Source organism: Gopherus evgoodei, chromosome 6 (genome assembly GCF_007399415.2).
Source record: "Gopherus evgoodei ecotype Sinaloan lineage chromosome 6, rGopEvg1_v1.p, whole genome shotgun sequence".
Classification (NCBI taxonomy): Eukaryota; Metazoa; Chordata; order Testudines; family Testudinidae; genus Gopherus; species Gopherus evgoodei.
Genome location: NC_044327.1, coordinates 110,387,654 through 110,409,341, shown reverse-complemented (window position 1 = coordinate 110,409,341; position 21,688 = coordinate 110,387,654). Strand labels below are relative to the sequence as shown.

At 45.2% G+C, this 21,688-nt stretch overlaps 1 protein-coding gene across 4 annotated transcripts in view; it reads left to right on the top strand.

Moving 5' to 3' along the window:
* NIPBL (NIPBL cohesin loading factor) overlaps positions 1-21,688 on the top strand; it is a 328,437-nt gene that overhangs the window by 112,994 nt on the left and 193,755 nt on the right. For 3 of the 4 annotated variants that reach the window (XM_030567521.1, XM_030567520.1, XM_030567522.1), the window contains exons 2-4: positions 8,355-8,496; positions 10,625-10,790; positions 12,715-12,845. In XM_030567521.1, the coding sequence (XP_030423381.1) occupies positions 8,433-8,496; positions 10,625-10,790; positions 12,715-12,845 (361 nt within the window). In that variant the 5' untranslated portion in view covers positions 8,355-8,432. Of the gene's footprint in view, positions 1-8,354; positions 8,497-10,624; positions 10,791-12,714; positions 12,846-21,688 lie in introns of those variants that run through there. The other variant, XM_030567523.1, reaches the window with a different exon arrangement.

Genomic DNA, 21,688 nt, shown 5'->3' with positions numbered 1-21,688 from the left:
GAGAAGAATTCTTGATGAGTATAAAACCATCAGTAAAACCCCCCCCCCAATCTTTTCTAGGCTGCTTTTTATACATCATAAAGAACTAGAAACGTCCAGAATGTCAGTTTTTAATAAAATTCTTGGCAGGGAACCTTTTAAAAACCCGATGGTCCTATTAAGTAATGTCTTGAATAATTAATTTAATTTATAATAAAGGGGTTTTAAAGATGTATCAAAAAGCAGAAGTTCTTCTTTGAGTGCTTGCTCATATCCATTCCAGTTAGGTGTGCGCACGCCGCGTGCACGTTCTTCAGAAGATTTTTACCCTAGCAACACTCGGTGGGTCGGCTGGGCCCTCCCTGGAGTGGTGCCGCTATGGCGCCGGATATATACCCCTGCTGACCCAGCCACCCTTCAGTTCCTTCTTACCGCCCGTGTCGGTTGTTGGAACAGTGGAGCGCGGCTTAGCTGACCTCCACTTCCCTAGCTACTCGTAGTTCTCGTGTATATAGTTATGTAATTATAATCCTTTTATATATATATATTTGTATAGTTATACATTTTTTCTTTACTAGCATAGTTAGTTTAGTAATAGTTAGCGGGGTTTGAGGAGTAGCCCCTTCCCTGCACCCAGTGCCGGAGCCTATGCCCGGCTCACCGGGTTTTAAACTCTGCTCGGCTTGCCACAAGCCGATGCCCACAGGAAATCCACACGACTCCTGTTTGAAGTGCCTCGGGGAATCGCACTTGACAGCTAAGTGCCCCATTTGCAAGGCTTTTAAGCCAAGAACAAAAAGGAGCAGGACTTTCACTTATCCCTCCGCCTTTGGCACCGAGCGATGATCAAGCGGCGGGCAGAAGCGTCCCCTCGGCACCGGACCTCGCCGGTACTGCCAAGGCCTTTCGGCACCGGCCGTCACCGGCACCAAAGTCGACTCGGCACCGCTCCCTCTCTCCGAGGTTGAGAAAGCCTACGACTCCTGCTGGTGCCTGACGGCTCCCCGGCACGCGCCGTGGTTGAACTCCCTGCTCCTGCTGCTTCCGTGCCTCCTGCACCGCAGCCAGAGAGCTCGTCTAAGTCGGATCGCCTGGCACCAACACCTGCCGAGGCTCTGACGACGTTGGTACTGTCTATCCCGGTCCCACGAGGGCCATCGAATCCGGTGCCTGACAGCTCCCCAGTATGCACTGTGATTGAGCCTACTGTTCCCTCCACGCCGGAGACATTCCTAATGGTGAGGGATCTCATTGCCATGACAGAGTCGATCCTGCCTGACCCTGGCACCGTCGGTGCGGGTAATACAGTCTCTTGGCAAGTCTCCTTTGATATGACCATCCTCTGTCGGCACAGCAGAGCGATACCGTTCATGAACACGGTCCCACAGACGCTCCAGGTCCCGTCGGCACACCCGACACCACTTGCAGTCCCAGTGCTGTTCTCTTCCTCGGTACCGGTCGCACTCGCCACACCGGTCAGTATCCTGTTTGCCAACCCGCTTCTTTCAGCACCGTTCCAACTCCCAGCACCGCTACAGGTACTGTGACTCCTGTAGCCTCTCCCGACCTCGAGCCTCGAGATCTCGGTCGACCTCCCGGCACCGCTCTGGTTGCAAGTCTGGATCTCGTTCCAGGTACCGGTACGCCTCCCGGTACCGGTCCCCGGTGCCGAGTTGGGCAAGGTCTGATAGAGTCAGAGACTCTGCCCATGCTTTTTTAGCACCTCCATGGCCATCCAGACACGCATCCATGTCATCCCACGCAGGCAGATCTTATGCTCAGGACCGCGATTCTGATGTGCCCACCAACAACCTGAGAGCCCATCAGGACCTCCTAAGGAGGGTACCACGCCATATGGACCTCCAGGTGGAGGAGGTCCCGGAGGTAGAGGACCCGGTATGGTGCCCTCTAAGGGGTACGACTGCTTGTCTGTCCGTCCTCCTCTCTGCTCACTAGTCGTTCAGTCCGTTAAGGAGAGGGAACGATATGGCCAGCAGGCGCCAGCCCTGAAATTGAAGGAGGCTAGGCGAATGAATCTACTCGGCCGCCAGGTGTACTCTGCAGAGGCCTTTCAGCTCTGGGTGGCAAAGCAACAAGCCTTGCTTAACCGCTATAATTATAACACCTGGGTGGCAATAGTTTAGTTTATGGAGTTTCTCCCTCAAAACTCCCGCCAAGAGTTCGCTGCCCTCTTGGAGGAAGGGAAGAAGGTGCCCAGATCATCTCTCCAGGCCTCGTTGGACGCAGCAGACTCAGCAGCCAGGACTCTGGCCTCGGGTGTTGCCATGAGGCGCATCTCATGGCTTCAGGTTTCAAACCTCCGGCCGGAGCTGCGGTATGCCATTCAGGACTTACCATTTGATGGTAAAGGCATTTTCGCGGCAAAGACAGCCCCAGGCTGCAAAGCCTGAAGGACAACAGGGTCCTAATGCGCTCTCTCAGCGTGCATACGCCAGCGACCAAACACAGGCCTTTCCGTCCCCAGCCACACTGCCATACTCTGTGCCTAGCCAGAGACAGGACTTTGGCAGACGGCGCGGCCGAGATGGTGGCAGACAAACGTCAGGACCCCTAGAGGGCCAAGGTCAAGATCCCTCGCAATCCCCACCAGGACCAAAGACGAACCTTCCAAGGGCGGTGTACCAGTCACAGGCTGGGATCCCACTCCTACTTTCTCCGGGCGTGGCTCCAGTTAACTTCAGATCGCTGGGTCGTGTGCACGGTGGAGCATGGGTACCACCTAGAATTTGTTCCAACCCTGTCCCCCTTCAGGAATCCCCCTCACTAGAAATTCCTCTTACAAGAGGTGCAGACGCCGATGGACGAAAGGGACAAGGGGTTTTACTCCCATTATGCCCTAGTCCCCCACTCGAATGGAGGTCTCACACCTTCCTAGACCTGTAAGGACTCAACCAGTTGATGATAAGGTTGAAATTCCGCATGGTATCCCTGGGAACCATTATCCCGTCCTTGGATCCTGGAGACTGGTATGCCGCCCTTGATATGAAGGACGCGTATTTTCACATGGCCATCTTCCCTCCGCACAGGAGATACCTTCGCTTTCTAGCCAACCGTCAGTACTTCTGGTTTACAGTCCTGCTGTTTGGCCTTTCTACAGTCCCACGGGTATTGTCCAAGTGTATGGCCGTAGTCACCGCCTACCTTCACCGATGTCGAATATGTGTTTTTCCATATCTTGGCGATTGGCTTATCCGAGGAGACTCTGAGACACAAATCACTCAGCACGTGGGCATTGTCACGGACCTATTCACACGTCTAGGCCTGATGGTTACTATAGAGCAATCCACTCTGGTTCCCACGCAGAGGTTGGACTTCCTAGGGGCTATCCTGGTCTCCGATCTAGCCGGAGCGTGCTTACCATAGCCGCGGTTTCAGGCAATGGCAGCAATCATCCGAGGTCTGCAGACTTTCCCAACGACCTTGGCTCGCACTTGTCTCGGTCTCCTGGGTCCATGGCTGCCTGCAAGTTTGTAACCAAACACGCCAAGCTCCGCCTCTGTCCTCTCCAAGTCTGGCTCACCTCGGTGTACCGCCTGGACAGCGACCCAATGGTCATGATAGTCACCGTTCCCTCGAGCACCCTAGGCTCCCTAGAATGGTGGCTAACTCCCTCCCTGGTGTGGGCAGGGATGCCATTCCATTCGCCCCAGCCCTCACTGTCCCTGACGACGGACACGTCATCTCTCGGCTCCGGTGCTCACCTCGGTCACCTTCGAGCTTAAGGCCTTTGGTCTTCTCGGGAGCTGGCATTCCACATCAATGCCCCAAAATGAGAGCAGTCCGCCTGGCGTGCCAGGGGTTCCAGCAGCAGCTGCGAGGCCATGGTGTCTCAGTGTTTACAACCAACACAACGGCCATGTGCTAAATAAACAACCAGGGAGGGACATGGTCCTCCTCCTTTTGTCAGGAGGCCATCCATCTCCTGGGACTTTTGCATGGCCCACTCGATGAATCTGGTAGCATCCTTTCTCCCAGGCGTTCGTAACGCCTTGGCGCTTTGACTCAGCAGGTCTTTCCTGTCTCACGAGTGGTCGCTCTGCCCCGATGTGATGCATTCTGTTTTCCAGAAGTGGAGACTTTTCACCACATAGACCTGTTCGCTTACCGTGAGAGCAGGAAATGCCAGATGTTCTGCTCCTTCCAAGGTCTCTCCTCGGGATCGATCTCGGATGCATTCCTGATGCCGTGGAAGGGCCAACTCCTTTTGTGCCTTCCCACTGTTTCTGCTGGTTCATTAGGTCCTGCTCAAACTCCGCAGGGGCAGAGTGTGCATCATCACGATCACTCCAGCATGGTCCAGGGAGCACTGATACACTACGTTACTCGACCTGTCAATAACCAACCCAATTACCCTGCCACTCCACCCAGACCTCATAAGTCAGGGCCACGGCAGACTTCGTCACCCGGACCTGCAGTGTCTTCACCTCACGGTGTGGCTGCTGTGTGACTAAACCAGGGTGGCAGGAAGCCTTCCACCTGGTCAACGTACCTGGCCGAGTGGAAGCGTTTCTCCTACAGGTGCGAAACGCTCGATCTTACTCCTACTGAGGTCTCGATCCCCTCTATTTAGCCTACCTCTGGCCTTCAACAGCAGGACCTAGTGGTGTCATCGCTGAGGGTACACTTGGCAGCCATCTCTACCTTCCACCCAGGCTAAGGTGGTCATTCCGTGTTCTCACACTCTATGGGTTCAAGGTCCCTCAAGGGCTTGGAGCGCTTACACCCTCAAGTACGCCACCCAGCCCCAACCTGGGACCTCAACCTAGTTTTAACCAGACTTATGTCTCCCCCATTCGAGCCGTTAGCGACCTGCTCGCTGCTATACCTGTCTTGGAAGACAGCTTTCCTCGTAGCCGTTACATCGGCCAGACGAGTCTCCGAGCTCAGGGCTCTTACGGTGGTTCCACCGTACACTATGTTTCACAAAGACAAGGTGCAGTTACGACCACACCCGGCTTTCCTCCCTAAGGTGGTTTCGGCCTTTCATGTTACCCACACTCAAAGCAATGGGCGCAACAATTGCACTCCCTGGACATCTGTAGAGCGCTTGCATTTATATTGCACAGACAGAACCATTTCTTAAAACGCCCCAACTCTCTGTCGTGGTAGCAGACCGAAGGAAAGGCCTACCTGTTTCCTCTCAGAGGATTTCATCTTGGGTGATGGCGTGCATCCGCACTTGTTATGATCTGGCTCATATTTCCCCAAGCCACATCACCGTGCATTCTACCAGGGCTCAGGCTTCATCTGCCGCCTTGCTGGCTCGTGTACCTACCCACGAGATCTGTCGCGCAGCTCCATGGTCCTCGGTCCATACTTTTTCTTCACATTATGCTCTGGTTCAACAGTCAAGGGATGCTGTAGCCTCTGGCTTAGCAGTTTTCATTCTGCCACATTTCACTCCGACCCCACCGTCTACGTAAGGCTTGGGAATCACCTAACTGGAATGGATATGAGCAAGCACTCGAAGAAGAAAAGACGGGTACTCACCTTTGTAGCTGTTGTTCTTCGAGATGTGTTGCTCATATCCATTCCAAACCCACCCTCCTTCCCCTCTGTCGGAGTAGCCGGCAAGAAGGAACTGAAGGGTGGCTGGGTCAGCAGGGGTATATATCCGGCGCCATAGTGGCGCCACTCCAGGGGGCACCCAGCTGACCCACGAAGTGTTGCTAGGGTAAAAATCTTCCGACGAACGTGCACGCGGCACGCGCACCCCTAACTGGAATGGATATGAGCAACACATCTCGAAGAACAACAGTTACAAAGGTGAGTAACCGTCTTTTTTACAATTTGCGAAAGCACTTCTGTCCTGACAGTCACTTGATAATTCTGAAAGTATTTTTACATTAAACAAACACACCAAAGAAGTTAGCATATAAATTTAAGTGAATTTATACTCTGAGACATGACTAAAAATTGTTGCTTTGGATTCTATATTTATCTCATATTGACTCCACATCAAATGTATTCAATTTACCCATAAAGAGATTGTTTATTTTCTAATTGCAAGTCCTTCAACTCAACCTGGGATCTGAGAGTCAAGCTGGAATCTGTTCTTTTAATATATAGATTATGCCCTTGTCTTTAGTGGAATTGTAAAGTTGTAACCCCTTGAAACTCAGACAATTCTGTTATAAGAGTAGTAGACTCCAACTGCACCCATCATAACTGTGATGGCTCTGTGTAGCTAGTGTGCATGAGCCACTGAGAACCATTTTGTTCTCTCTCTTCTCTTCATGTGTCAGTATAGTAATGCCTGCATCTGTAATTTTCACTCCATGCACCTGAGGAAGTGGGTTTTTTACCCATGAAAACTTATGCCCAAATAAATCTGTTAGTCTTTAAGGTGCCACTGGACTCCTCATTTTTGTGGATACAGACAAACACAGCTACCCCTGATTTAGTTCAGGCGTTCTCAAACTGGGGGTTGGGACTTCTTAGTAGGTCGTGAGGTTATGATGTGGGGTGTTGTGAGCTGTCAGCCTCCATCCCAAATCCTTCTTTGCCTCCAGCATTTATAATTTTGTTAAATATATAAAAAAGTGTTTTTAGTTTTTAAGGGGAAGGGAGGTTGCACTCAAAGGCTTGCTATGTGAAAGAGATCACTAGTACAGAAGTTTGAGAACCACTGATTTAGTTAGGACTGGTATAAACACAAAAGTTGTACTGCTTTAATTATACTGGTATAGTTAAAGTGAAATAATATCCCTACTATGGGTACAGCTAGATTGCTATAAAAGTGCCTATATTGGTATAATTTATTCCTGTACAGGAAGAGGAATAAGATATCTGTATAAAGGTGTCTTGTACTTATATATAATTGTATTTACGCTAGGGTTTGTACTAGTGTAACTGTTGGGAAAAAATCACAACCCTAGCTGAAACAGTTATACCAGTATAAAAACTGTATAGACTAGGCCTGAAACAAGCAGATATGACTGGATACATGAGAGTAAGAAAGTGCCACTTTTATATAATTACTTTTCATTGGAGAGCTACATTTCGAAACAGACTGTTTAATCCAGATGTCAGTTGTAATATCCAGTTGCAGGTTCCGTTTTTAGGGTGGTTTATATGTAAGTATTGACGAACTTGAATGCTGAGGGTTGCTGCTGTTATAAAGAATTCACTGTATTGATAAACAGCTTAACAATGATTTATTTAAATGTAAACTGGACTAGTATTCTTTAGTGCTGGATTGATATCTCTGAAGATGATTTCTATTAATTTAGAAAATTCGCAGAGTATGAGAGTGTACAGGCTTCTCCCAGCATCCTGCAAAATGCCTCAACCCAGACCTAAAGGAACCATCTCTAGAGCTATGAGGATGGCTCACTTTCCATTCCCAGTGAATCTTTGGGGTCTATGCTTAGATTGTAAAGAGATGTCCGGAGTGATAGGTTTGGGTTTTTTGTTTTATTTCCAACTAGTGGACATCTCATCTGTGACAACTAACTCATTTCATGTAAGACTGCAAACAGCATTCAGGTGAAAACTTTCAGTATTTACAAATCTGAAATAGATTTGAGGCAGTGACCTAGAAGTGAAAGATTTTACTAATCCATTGAGCTATCCTCCTAATGTTAACATATATAATTGTATAGAAGTTCCTTAGACATTACCACAGATCTGGTAAGGAGAAGTTTTCAACTGAAAGAGAATATGTGCATTAGCAGAACAGTGTTTAGGCCTGAACTCTTCATTTGTAGTTAGATTAAGATGCTATATCTGCCCTTGGTTCCCCTGCTAACTTTAGTAGTTAAACATCACACTTTCCTGTTTTGTAATGTTGCTTTACCCTGTTATTGTCTGGAAGATCCCCACAAATTGGAAACTGACTATACAGGGTAAATACTGAAACTAACTAGGCATAAAGTGCTGTCAAGTGCAAAGTGAACAGATTTTTTTCATTAATCTTTCAATTACAGTCATCTTAGGTCATTTGTTCACAGGATCAGGTATAACAGTTTTTATGCATCAAAAGTTTGATACTTAGAAGAATATCAGTGAATGAAATGTCAACAGTTTGCTTGCTAGTGTATAAATTGAGCAACAGTTTCCTTTGTAATAAAATCCTTAGGAGAAGCATACCTTTTTGATCACTGTTATGTCATTTGAATAAGCTCACATGTTAATTGTTCAACCCAGTACTGATGAGATTCATTTGTGGTTTCGTACTCTTTTATACCAGTATTTCTTTACTATTTATTAATAAAGTTGTTCTCTGTGAATAGAAAAGTGCACTAAGGATGATATAAACTGTTCATGCTTTGTTGTAATTTTGTAATCCTTTTGAATTCCAAGTAGCTTTACGCAAATTGAATTTTTGTTTGGTTCTTGTTTGCTTTTTGCAGTGGTTGGGAGATGGAAAGAAATGATAGCTGGCACCTGAACTGAAATATCTGTGTAGGCACCCCTCCCAGAGCTTCAGGATGAATGGGGATATGCCTCATGTGCCCATCACTACTCTTGCAGGGATTGCTAGTCTCACAGACCGTAAGTACTTCTATATTTTGTTTTTTGTCATACTTTTTCTACATTTTTGTTCAGTATTTTGTTTCTTTTAAAACCTAAACATGTTTAAAATTAAATTTGAAATTATGATATACTATGTTAAGGCCTGAACTTACTATAGTAAAATTTTAAAATAAATTAGAAGTGATATGCCGAAATTGAAATGAGAAGAAAAGAAGGATAATGAAGTAAACTTGAAACTTACATCAGATGAGCACTGCATCCATATGTTATATCTTTTAGCCAAAGATTTAAATACTCTAACAATAATGGAAAATGTTGTTGAAATTAGGAAAAGCTTCTGTAACAATTGTTTTGCTTCAACTTTACTGAAGAGACAGAGGATCAAAACTAATTCTCACCAAAGAGGCATGATGGAATTCAGTGGTTGATTATTTTGAGCTGTTAATTAAAAACTGGAATTTGAGAAGAATATCATTACAAAGTAGATGGACTGTCACAGCCCAAGTAGTCAACACTGGACTAAAGAGAAACATGGAAGCTATGTTGAATATTCTGAAACCTATTTCCATAGCTTTGGACAAAGTGCAAAAAAATAGCTGCTCTATTGCTGATGCTATTGAAATCTGGAAAGAAATTCCAAAGAACACTGCAGAAGGAAATATTCAGTAGCAGAGTTAAATTGAATTCTGTGAAGAAGCAGATGGATCAAAATTCACCCCATCTCATTTTCTTGCCAATATTCTCAACAGAGAAAGTGCCAGAGTATAGATTCCCAACTACTGAACTGGAAGATGCTGTTATGACATGAACATCTAATAATCATCCTTCAGTCATACCAACCATAATAAATTTCAGGGCTGGAGGTGAACCATTCAAGCAGTATATGTTTGCTGTTGAAGTTTTACAGAAAGTCAAACAACTGAACTGTGGAAGTCACTGACTGACCGCCTGGAACCAGAGGCTGTTGAAGTGCTAAACCAGCTTCTGATGGCAGTATCCTTTTCTGCACATGCAAACAGAATATTTTCTTCATTTGGTCTACTTTGTTCCAAGTTGAGACACCAATTGGAAATGAAAAAGCAGGAAAGCTTGTTTTTCGTCTTCGAATATATGAATAAAAATGAGGTGGGAGAGGATGAGGTCTATTAATTCTAATAACTTGAACATGGTGACTAGGCACTGTTTAATAAATGAGTTTATTTTCAATGGAAAATATGTTTTGATCTTTTTTTAATATATTCAGTGTATTTAAGATAGCTAATTTAACTGATTAAAAACCCCATTTTAAAATACTGTTTTTGTACATTTTTGATGGAATTCAAATTTCCATCCAAAACCAGCTTGTTGCAAAATCATGAGTAAAAAGTAATTTGATAGAAAAAAATGAATAAATTTCTTATTAACGTAAAATATGTAAAAATTAAAAATATGAACATATATTAAGATATATAATTGCAGAAATAGTTCTGTATAGATATACCATATCCTTCTGGTTAACAAAAGGTACCAAATTTAGTTCAAAGGCTACATTTAATTGCAAATTAACATGTTTTAATGGTTGTATCAATCAGTGAGATGGAACTGTCCTTTAGGAAAATAACAAGTAGAAATGCAAAACAAGATTAACATAGTTTATTTAAATCAAGATTTCCTCAAATCATGTTGATTTTTTTTTATCCATTCATCTTGGAAACAAGTGACATTGAACACTTCATCCATGCCGCTGCAACTTGCAGATGAAACTACATTTTAAGCACATAATCATTGAATTATGTGCAACCATATTGTTTTTTCTTTTTTCTCCCTTTTTAATTGATTCAGCTCCAAGGCTAAATTGTTCTAGTATATTAATTATTGTGTTTTCTGTTTTATTAGAAAATATTTTTTGGGAAAAAGAAATCAGTATCATATGATGTCTTTAAATTAAAATAATCCCATAATACAATCTGTGGAGGTGACCAAATTCAGTTTTTTAGTTTAAAATAGAATTCCAGATTTTGTTGATCTAAGGAGAAACTTAGAGATCTTCAATTTGTTTCAAACGTACTGTGTTTCTTTTTTAAGGACGTGAGAGAATAAACTGATGCAGGTCTCTTGGCTAATTTCCAGTGGAATAATTTGAGTTACTTTTTTTCTTCTAATGCAGTTTTGAACCAGCTGCCTCTTCCATCACCTTTACCTGCTACAACTACAAAAAGCCTGCTCTTTAATGGACGGATAGCAGAAGAGGTAAACTGCCTTCTGGCCTGCAGGGATGAAAATCTGGTTTCACAACTTGTACACAGCCTCAACCAGGTGTCAACAGATCACATGTATGTACTTTGTATTTCTTCACACCAAAGTGTCAGAATAACTTGTTTGTTCTTTGTGACATTAAAATGAGTAAAGATAGATATAAGAAATGGTTTTATTTATTCAAATTGAAAATATGCAAGTACATTGTCAAGTTTGTATACTGCAATACAATTTGTATTAGAACAACATTAAATAGTTTTAGCTAATCAAAGTGCAAGGTTACTGGACAATTGCATATTAATAATTGTATATTTTCCTCCAGATATGTTGTTACTTGCAATTTTATGGGTTGTGGGTGTATCATTTCTATATTCTTTTTCATATCTCTTGTCAACAACTTCCCCATATCCCTGGGTTCCCTAATGCCAGGTTTACTATCCCAGTTCCCTTCTCGGGCTGCTATGTTGTTTCTTGCTTCAGTTATGCTTTTCCTTGGGACCTGTTTATCTCAAAAATGTCACTTAAATAATCCATAATAAAAGTCCTAAAATAGTCCATTTATAACCCCCCACTGCATATAGTCCTTAAAATCTCCCACCAGCTAATGCATTGACATAGCACATAGTACACTCCAGCATCTTCCACCACCACTTTTCTTCTGTCCTGTCCTGTCAGGACATCCACCTAAGCCCTTCCAACTGGTGTGTGACCCTACTCTTCCCAGTAGGAGCCCCCGTGGTCTCTTGCTGGGAGTACATGGGAGCATCCATCACTCCCCTTATTCCGTTCTCATCTCAGACAGGCTAATGGGTAAGGTCCTCTGCTGCTTCCCTGCCTTCACTCCTCTGTGGCCCTTGGCTCTAGTTTGGAAGTAAGCAGACAACTCCTTCTGCTGCTTTTGTGCCTTCAGCCCTCTGGCCCTGGCTGTCCAGCTTGGGAAGGCCAGCCAGCAAACCCCTCTGCTGTTCTCCTGCTTTGAGCCTTTCCCTCGGGACCTCCTCCAGCTTCTTTCAAGGACCTGCTCCTTCTCAGATTCTCCCTGATCCTTTATAGCCCCAGACACTCCCCCCTACCCTCCACTTAATTGGCCAAACAGAGCACCTGTATTGGGACAAAGTATCTGGACCTGCTTTGTTTATAGGAATCAGACACCTGGTAACATTCTTGTACTCTGGCCCGCATTCATTATCAGTCAATGATTGTACAGGAATTTGCATAATCACTACATATTTATTTCTCTAACACTGCTATGAATATGCTTATGTTTCTACTCTGGCTCTTAAAACTCATCTGCTTTGAATGGCTCCTGTACTTAGAAATTTCAAACTGTTTGTCAAGTATGCTTCCTGAGCCTTTTTCTGTCTTGTGAATTGGCTTGTCTTTGGGGCTTTGCTCCCTACATTACTCTCCAAATGTTCTAGTAATTTACTATGGTTGACTCTGAAGCCAATTCCCCAAGATAAGCCAATATTTTAAAAAAGCTCCCAAGCCTGCGGGGAGGGAGTGTAAACACAGGAACATCTTAAAGAAAATCCTGTAACTCCCGTGGATGGGTGGATGACAGTCCTATCCTGTCAAGGATTTGGCAGTTGCCTGATTAAACAGGAAGCGTGCTTAAATTGTTAGCTCAAACCGGAGTGTGATAGAAATAAGGTTTGTCTTCTTATTAATAGTGTACCGTTAAAATGACACTTTCTTGGTGGCTTTGCCATTAGTGCATTGTTCTGCGACGGAGAAGAGGAGGCTCTGAGTGAATATGGGAAGTTTTATCATTAGTCTAAAACTGGTAATAGTGGGGAAATTATTAATATGAAGACAGATACAAATACTTTCCCTCCAGTCTGTGGAAAAAAGGAATAAGAATCTCAAATTCAGACACAGAGGGACAACATTTTAGACTTCTTTCTATTTATTGTTGAGCAGGTCTGTGGCTTTAACCTGTAGCCTGCAATATTTTGAAAACATTCACTTTTTTTTGTTTGCTTATCTCTTCAATCCCAGAGAATTGAAAGATAACCTTGGCAGCGATGATCCAGAGGGAGATATACCAGTCTTGCTGCAGGCTGTCCTGGCAAGGAATCCTAATGTTTTCAGGGAGAAAAGCATGCAAAACAGATACGGGGTACAAAGTGGTGAGGATATGTTTCTACTAATTACATTTTATACATTTAAAAAAAAAAAAAGGTCAAGTCCTCACAAATGTGTGTGGATCACAAATATGACAAATTCCGATCTTTGTGTTTTACCTTTGGGTAATGTCAGGATGCTGTGTATCTTGGTTACTCCTTGGGGATAAGCAGGGACACTAGAAATCTAATGGGAATTTGGTAAAAATAAGGTTAGTCTCCTCCAAATTAGTGGGATTTTGTTTGGGGAAGGGATTTGCTTTGTTGTTGTTGTCTTTTTTTTTTTTTTTTTTTTTTATAATGGCTTTGAATTTATCTTTGGCTCTTTTCTTATATTTGTCTTATCATACCAGTGAGATTGTTAACATGAACTGCAGCTGTTCCAAATGTTGTTGTTGCAGTGGTGGCTGTCAGCACCTCAGATGGCAGGGACATGGGTTAACTGAGACCCTTGCTTCCTCGCCCTGGTGACCTCCCAGTTGCTCATGGGGCAGAACCCTGTGGTGAAATCTGTTTGAGGGAATTGTGGGAATCGTTTATATGTAATACACAAAAATATATCGAAAGTGATAAAACTTTCTGTTGTCATGAACTGAATAGCTGTTTTGAATCTAAGTTAATTTATCCCTGGCCAAGAATTTTGCAAAGGAGGAAACAAGAGCTGATGAAGTTTTTGCAGATTTTGAGGGAAAAGTTATACTTAACTATTGAATCAAATTGCAAGGGGAGATGCCTTTTGTGAAGCAAGCACAGTCATTCTTAAGAAATTCACTTAAAAACTAATGGCATTTAAAAAAAATTATTAGGGATGGAAGATATTGGTAACAACTCCATACAAAATATAAAACTTGGAAGGAGGAGTTACAATTAATTTAGCCATGTAAAATATTTCAGGGGATCAGAGGGGAAGATGCGGCATGCTTAAACCATTACAAAAGTTTAATCTTAATTTATACAAACTTCAAACTGCATGGCATGTAAGCAAACTTTGAATCATAAGTGTGTAGTCAGAAGATAGAGCCGGAGAAGAGAGCTAAATTTTGAGAGAAACCAGGTACTAGAGAAAAGAGTTTGGGTTATGAGGCAAAGCATGACCATATTGAAGTGGTCAACATGGACGGATTGGAATGCAAATAGCAGATAGCAGACCTAAAAGAGAACCAAGCCACTTCTACTCAGCTTTGTTCATTTGAATGATCCTGAAAACATAATTGTCATGAAATAGAAAACAATGTCCTAGTGGATAGATAATTGGTAATAACTACCCTGAAATTTGATTATGTCCTTCAAATCTGGAACACTTGAAGTGTTTCTTCTTGGGGTAGTTTTAATCCATGAAAGTATCCATCTAACAACCTACATCTTGATTGAAATTGTTGCCTGTATAATGAAAAACATTTTAAATAAGACGACGACAATTTTCTAATTGGATCTGGACACAGTTGGGTTGCTATTGTAACCTTAAACTACTTGGTGCCAGATTTAAAAAAAATTAAGTTTGTGGAAACATAGTGTTAATTAAAACACAAACAACCCTGCCTTCCCACCAAAGAATCAGAATAGGTGGACATTAGAAGGTTTCATACAACTCTCTAAACTCTATGATGGAATTACTAATGAGAGTTGGGACAAGATCAGCTAGGGCTTTTGCTTTATGATGCAGAAAGGTTTGTAAGCTAGAACAATTACACTGTTGCACAGACAATTCAGTAGAGAAATTAACAAGGCACAAGTGGAGTTAGACACCCAACTCTCATTGGGTGTCTATTTCCTCTTTATGCCTTTTCAAATCTCCTCCAGAGGTGGTAGAAACTTGAGTTATTAATATAAAGTTGGTGAGGCCAGCTGATGGAAGAATGCCAGTCAGGCAGTTAAACAGTTATATTGAAACTGGGACAAAAACGTGTGTTTTAGTACAATATGTCAGGACAAAAGGTGCCCCCAGAAAACTGGGTCTTCACTGAATAAACTAGGTTATTGTACATCACGCTATCTGGAGTGGCTCATGCCTGTGAGTGGCAGCCTCAGGGAAGACTGTCAAAAAGCAGGGCAGAAACCCCAAACTCCTTGTATGTTCTATAATTAGATTTCATCAGCCCAATAAAAAAGGTGAACTTCTAAAGCACTATAACAGTTTTACCATGGAGTCACAGACAGTCCCCTTGGGCATTCCAGTCTGTCTTGCCATCTGAACTGTGTGGTAGATGGTTACTTTACACCAATAATGACGACAATATTCAGGTTACTCCCAGTCCAAAGCACCAGTCACTTATTCCAGGTCGATTGTACTCATATCTCAAACCAAAGACAATGCTTGTAGCCAATACTGTAATATACTAACTAAAGATTTATTAACTAAGAAAAGAAATGAGTTATTCACAGGAAACATACACACACACGAGTTACAGTTTTATATTTAAAAAGGTAATATAAGGTTCTAAAATAAGCAGCTCTGTACATTCTTCAGGGGTGCCCCATGCTAAGCAGCATGAAGATTTCTTGCTTATGTTTGTTAATCTTTGCCCCTCAGAGTCCAGACAGTATAAAGATCCCAGTTTCTCATTGTCAGGGATTTTTATCCCTTCACTCCAGAATCCAGACTGCTGGGATAAGTTCATGTGCAGATCTTCTCTTCCTGGAGAGAGTGAGGAATGTAGTCAACAAGGTCTCTGCCCTTTGTTGCCTCATAGTTCCTGATTTGCTTTCAATGGGCCATCTTATGTGCAGGATGAGCACTTCACCTTAATTAATGCTCTTTTTCTTGTTTGGTCAGTTACACAATTACGGAGGTTTACAATGCAGACACTCATAACTTTATATCATGCAAGATAAAGGTTATAAGTGAAATTTGTATGTGCGGCATCCTACACTAATCATAATGTCTAAACACCAAACACATTCTTACAGCTCTAATATTTATCTTAACAATACTAACACACAGGTAAGACAGACTGGTTTCCAGTTATGTTTTTGTCTGTGTTCAGTGAGGCCTGAGGCCTTGGCATGAGTTGGCACCTGGTGTGCCAGTGTCGCACTGTCCATCTTACGTGTTGGATTCTAATAGATGCAGTAAAGTGCACAAGTGGAATTCCATAGACTTTGAAATCTATAAACAGTATTAGTTGTAAGAATAAGAGTTCAACTTAGAAATTAGGGCTGGAGGATTTCTTTTTACTTAGGATTTTAATAATTCTAAAAAGGAAATTTTAATATGTAGACAGATTTAGTCTTTTATCACAAGGGAGTTGGTATTTCCTGATATTAAGTGATAAAGTAGTGATGTTCAGTTGACAGTAGGTAGCTAAATAGATTTTTAGGGATTGCTAAAGTTTGTGTGGCATTCAGCTAGTATTTAGGTTTTTGGTAGCTGCAGTTGTCTGAGCTCAAATTTGGATTATTTGTTTACCACTTCGTTTAGCTCTTTAGCCATTTTGCAAACAAATTTTGGTAATGTACTCCAGTGGTTCTCAACTGGAGTTCCGCAGCCCTCTGGGGGACCACGAACCCTTTCAAGGGGACCACAGGGCCCCACGGCTGAAGCTCAGATCCCAGCACCCCCCTCAGGGAAGTTGAATCCTGAAGCCTTGAGCCCTGGTGCTCCCTGTGGGGCAGAAGCCCTGAGCCAATGGGCAGAGTTGGGGACATAGAGGAATTTCCCCCCACCTCTCCCAAGGTACAGCACAAGAACACGGCAGTCTCGGGAGCAGCTCCACACCTCTTCTTCGCCCCTGCCCCTCGACCAGGTCGGAGGCAGGAAGCCGGAGCCGAGCAGTGTGGAGCAGCTCCTGCTCTGGCTGGTGCCATGGGCTAGACAGCAGCAGCGTTCCTTCTTGTCCTGCTGGTGCTCCAAGTTGAAGGTGTTCCTCAGCTCCCAGCCCCCTTTGCTCCCTCAGAGGCAGCTGGTAAGAGCCCCCCGGATGGGGAGACCCGGCTCTGTGGCTGGCAGACCCCTCTGGGATCAGGGACCGCAGAGGAGTCTTCCCAGCACACAGCCCCTAATATCCCTCTCCCTACACCCTGAGGCTACGCCTTCCCTGCACCCTGAGCTGCTCCCTGACCACACACAGCCCCTAGTACCCCTCTCCCTGCATCCTGAGCTACCTTGCTGCCTGCGCACAGCCCCAGCTACCTCTTCCTGCACCCTGAGCTACCTCCCTGCCCTAGCCACTCCCCTGATTATACCCACAGCCATTACCTGTGTGCACCCAGCCTCTAGCTACCCTCTCCCTGCACCCTAAGCTCTTTTCAAACTTTTGAGCTAAGCCCCACCACCTTTGAGTTGCACAAACCAAGCATAGCAAATCAAGGAATCTCAATGTTAAGATTAAACTTAAAAGAAATTCAAATATTTTTAGATATAGAAATGTACACGTAATATTTAACTCCGTCTTTTAGTAATGCAGTGCAATAATAATAAAACTTTGACATTTCAGTGTTTGTGACTTCACACTAGATTAAACTGATTTTTAAAAATAGGGGGTTTTTTGCACATTTTCTCTATTCCCCATGGTGTCAGTAGAGGGCAGCATTATGGTTGTTTTGGATTCCTTAACTGTGCATTTCTATGCATTAAAATATTTAGATTTCTTTTAAGTTTCACCTTAACTCAAAGCTGGGTTTATAATGCATAGTTTGGAGGTAATTACTGAAACATACTGTCAACAGCATCTCCATTTTAGCATAGCTTTTTCTTTGCATGCCCTTGGTTCTTGTGTGCTTGCTCATGTCAGTTCCATTCTAGGTGTGTGCATGCCCATGTGTGTGGTCGTCAGAGATTTTTGCCTTAGCGATATCCAGAGGGCCATCTGTAGCTCCCCCTTGAGTGCCATGCTCATGTGTCAGTATATCAGGCGACGCAAACCCTACACACTCCCTGTTCCTTCTTACCGCCTATGGTGGTTGCTCAGAGTGCCTTTGAGCAGTTTCATCTCCTCTAACTTCAAGCTTTAAGGCCTTGTAAATAGTTTGTATATAGTACCGTTAAGTAGTTGTTAAGTGTAGTTAGCAGTTAGTCCCACGTCGCCCCAGACGGGGCATGCCCCAGTCTCTGGGGCTTAAGCCATGCGCAGACTATAACAGGCCTATGCCTGTAAGTGACCCCCACAGCAGCAGCCTCAAGTGCTTGGAGGAATCACATGTGAAGGACAAGGGTTGTATTTGTAAATATTTTCAACCCAGGACTCGGAAAGAGCAGCATATTTGTTTGCAGGCTCTCTTCATGGAGGCTGCCCTTCGTCTGGCTTCCGAACCATCCTGCCAAGACTCACCTAATATCTCGGCCTCTGTGCGCAGCACACCCTGGGCACTGGGCTCCACCCTGCACCACTTCCCATGGCTGGTATCCAAAAAGAAAACAAAGCAGCACAGTCCCCAGCACCGGGCAAGGAGGGCCATCACACATCAGGCAAAGGACCCACGTGTATGTGCCTCCCCAGATGGGGCTTTAGCTCCTTAAAGGATCCGCCACCAACTCCCAGGAGCGGTAGGAGACTAAAACTCCTGATTGCATTGATGCCTTCTCAAGCTTCTGTGGTGCCGAGAGCGCCACAGGCTTCCGCCCACACCGCAGGAAACTGCAAAGGTGCCCTATGAGGGCAAGCCAACTGCTAAGAGCCCTCAGGGCAGTGGAGTGTCGCTGATCCCCCGAGACAAGGCAGTGCTCTTCACCGTACCACAGGTTCTGGAGTCACAGCCCAGATCCTCTGGGAATCACCCTTGGTCACTGTTACCTCAATTGCGGTCCCTACTGTCTCAACATGGATCACCTAGGGGGAGGCGCCAGTCTCCATACTACTGACAGGAGTTCGCCCTCCCGCCAGTTGTCCTTTTGGCGCAGATCTTGGTTGCCTGCCCCATGGGAGGGCTCCCCATCATAACTCCGGTTGCCCCGGCACCGGTCCCCTCAATACTGGCACTGATCCTCTCATTCCAGGCACTGGTCTTCAGCAGTGAGCAGGCAGACACAAGTGTCGATGGTCCCACTGTGGTCACTGGAAGGGGATTGCTCCAGCATGGAAGGGCACTTCAGCTCCTCGCCCAGACCCCATTGGTGCAGTTATGCTTCCGAGGCCCTGTCTACATCGATGGTGCCACCTTCTCAGCATAGCTAGTGGCCAGCACAGTGACCTTATTGGAGTCATGAGGTGTTCCGGTCATGATGATTCCCCCTTTGCACCACTCATCTGCTATGGCCTCAGAGCAACAAGTCGCTCCTCTAAACCTCCCTTCCCCATGGACGATGCCCCAGGGCCTCCCCCAGTGGTACAGTCGTCATCTTCATCCCCAGACAAGGCGGTTGCAGGACCCTCAAGGGCCAGCCCTCCTGATGACTTTAAAGAACACCAGACCCTGCTTCAATGGGTGGCCGAGAACTTGGACCTAGAGGTGGAGGAGATGGCCAAACAGGCAGACACCTTGTTCAGTGTCCTCTCAGCCTTTACCTTGGTCCATGTTGCACTACCAGTGCATGATGGGATCCTCAGAATTGCCAAGGCCTACTGGCAAACCCCATCTTCCATCCCTCCCACCTCCAAAAGGGCCAAAAAGAAGTACTTGGTCCCAGCCAAAGAGTTGAGTACCTTTATACTCCCCATCTCTGGCTCACTGGTTGTCTCTATGGCCAATGAAGAAGACAAGCAGGGACACATCAGCTCAACTCTCAGAAATATAGGCCAAAAGATTGGACCTTTTGGGGAGAAAAATTTATTTCACTGCCAGCCTACAGTTCCGGGTGGAAAACCATGAGACCCTCTCAGGCAGATAAAATTTTAATTTATGGGACTCCCTCCATAAGTTCAAAGAGTCCCTCTGCAGAGTTTGGCCCGTGAATTCGGCACACTGGTGGCCAATGGCACTGTGACATCTAGGTGCTCCTTCCAAATGGCATGGGACACTGTAGACTCGGTGGCTAGGATGATTGCACTGGTGGTGGTTATGAGGCTCAGCTTCTGGCTTCAGACCACTGGTCTTTCCCAAGAGATGCAGACCTCAATCCAGGACCTTTCATTTGATGGGAATGGTCTCTTGTCCGAACAAATGAATGCAAGGCTGCATGGGTTGAAGGACACTCGGACCACCCTTCACTCACTGAGCATACGTACACTGCAGTCTGCACAGAAGCAGTTCTGGACGCCCCCACCACCAAGGCCTTGGCAGCCTCATTAGGGGTCTGCTAGGAGGAGGGATAGAGACATGAGTTTTAGTCATCACCGCCCTTCCTCCCCCTCCTCACCTGTGCAGCCTAGCCCAGCAAAGCATTCAGGAAGCCAGAAGCTCATTTTGAAGGTGCACTCAAGAGCGATGCCCCAGTCAATTCCCTGGATCCACCCTGTCCTTTCCTCAGTTGTTTTCGTCCCTACTTTTTGGTCTGGTTGCAGGTCACCTCGGACCGCTGGATGCTGGACCTAATATCTTGGGGCTATACCCTGCAATTTTCTGCTGCTCCTTCCCCCACCTCCTCTTTTCCTATCCCTCTTCAGGAACACTTCTCACAGATAACTCCTTGTTCAAGAGGTCAAAAACCTCCTGTGCCTAGGATGGTGGAGGAGGTCTCTCGGGACATGAAAGGAAAAGGGTTCTATTCCTGCTACTTCCTAATTCCGAAGGCAAAAGAGGACTTCAACAAGTCTCTGAAAAAGTTGAAGTTTTACATGGTATCCCTGGCGGCCATCATCCCCTTCCTGAATCCGAGAGATAGATACACCACCGTTGACTTAAAGAACACTTATTTCCATATTCCCAGCTGCTTCCTCAGTTTCATAGCTGATGGGCACCATTTCCAATTCACAGTGCTGTCCTTTGGCCTCTCGTTGGCCTCCAGGATCTTCACAAAATGTATGGTGCCAGTGGCTGCTTACCTGAGATGCTAAGGGGTCCAGGTCTTTCCATATCTCGATGCCTGGCTTATCAAGGGCAGGTCTCAGGAGTAAGTGCAGAGGAACCTTGATCTTGTGCATTCCATTTGCCGTGACCTGCGCCTGTTAATAAATGAGAAATAAATCCACTTTAACTCCTGTCTAGTGAATAGAGTTCATTGGGGCGGTTCTTGACTCCATGTGAGCCAGAGCCTTCTTTCCAGAAGTGCGTTTTCAGGCCATGTTGGACCTGATCTCCCATGTTAAGAACCGCTCACTCTCCACAGCTCATGCCTGCCTATAGCTGTTGGGCCATATGGCCGTGTGTACATATGTGGTCAGCCATGCTCTGCAGGGGCCGGAGATGGAGCAAGCGTGGCTGGCTTCGGTCTATATTCCCAACAGGCATGATCTAGACTGGATAGTCAGGGTACCGGACCACATTGGGTCATCCCTGGATTGATGGCTGGATTTGGTAATAGAGGGAGTCTCTATCATGACCTCATCCCCGTCATGGATCCTGGTCTCCAGTGCTTTGGACCTGGGCTGTGCTTTGGACCTGGGAGCCCACCTGGGCAAGCTGAGCACCCAGGACCACTGGTTGCAGGATGATCTGGACCTCCATATCAACATCAGGGAGCTCAGAGCGGTTCGTCTGGCCTGTCAGGAGTTCTTACCCCATCTGAAGGGCAAGGTGGTGCAGGTCCTGATGGACAAAACTGCCATGATGTGTTACATCAACTGTCAGGGAGGTGCCAGGTCTTCGGCCCTTTGTCAAGAAGCTCTCTGTCTTTGGGATTTTTGTGTGCGGCATGCCATTCATCTGATAGCCACGCACCTGCCTGGAACCAGGAACCTCCTGGCAGTTAACATCAGCAGGACTTTCTCCTCTCGCCTTAAGTGGCCATTCCATCCGGAGGTGGTCAGTATAATCCTCCAGAGATGAGGGACTCCCCGGGTGGACCTGTTCATGTCCAGACAGAACAGAAAATGCAT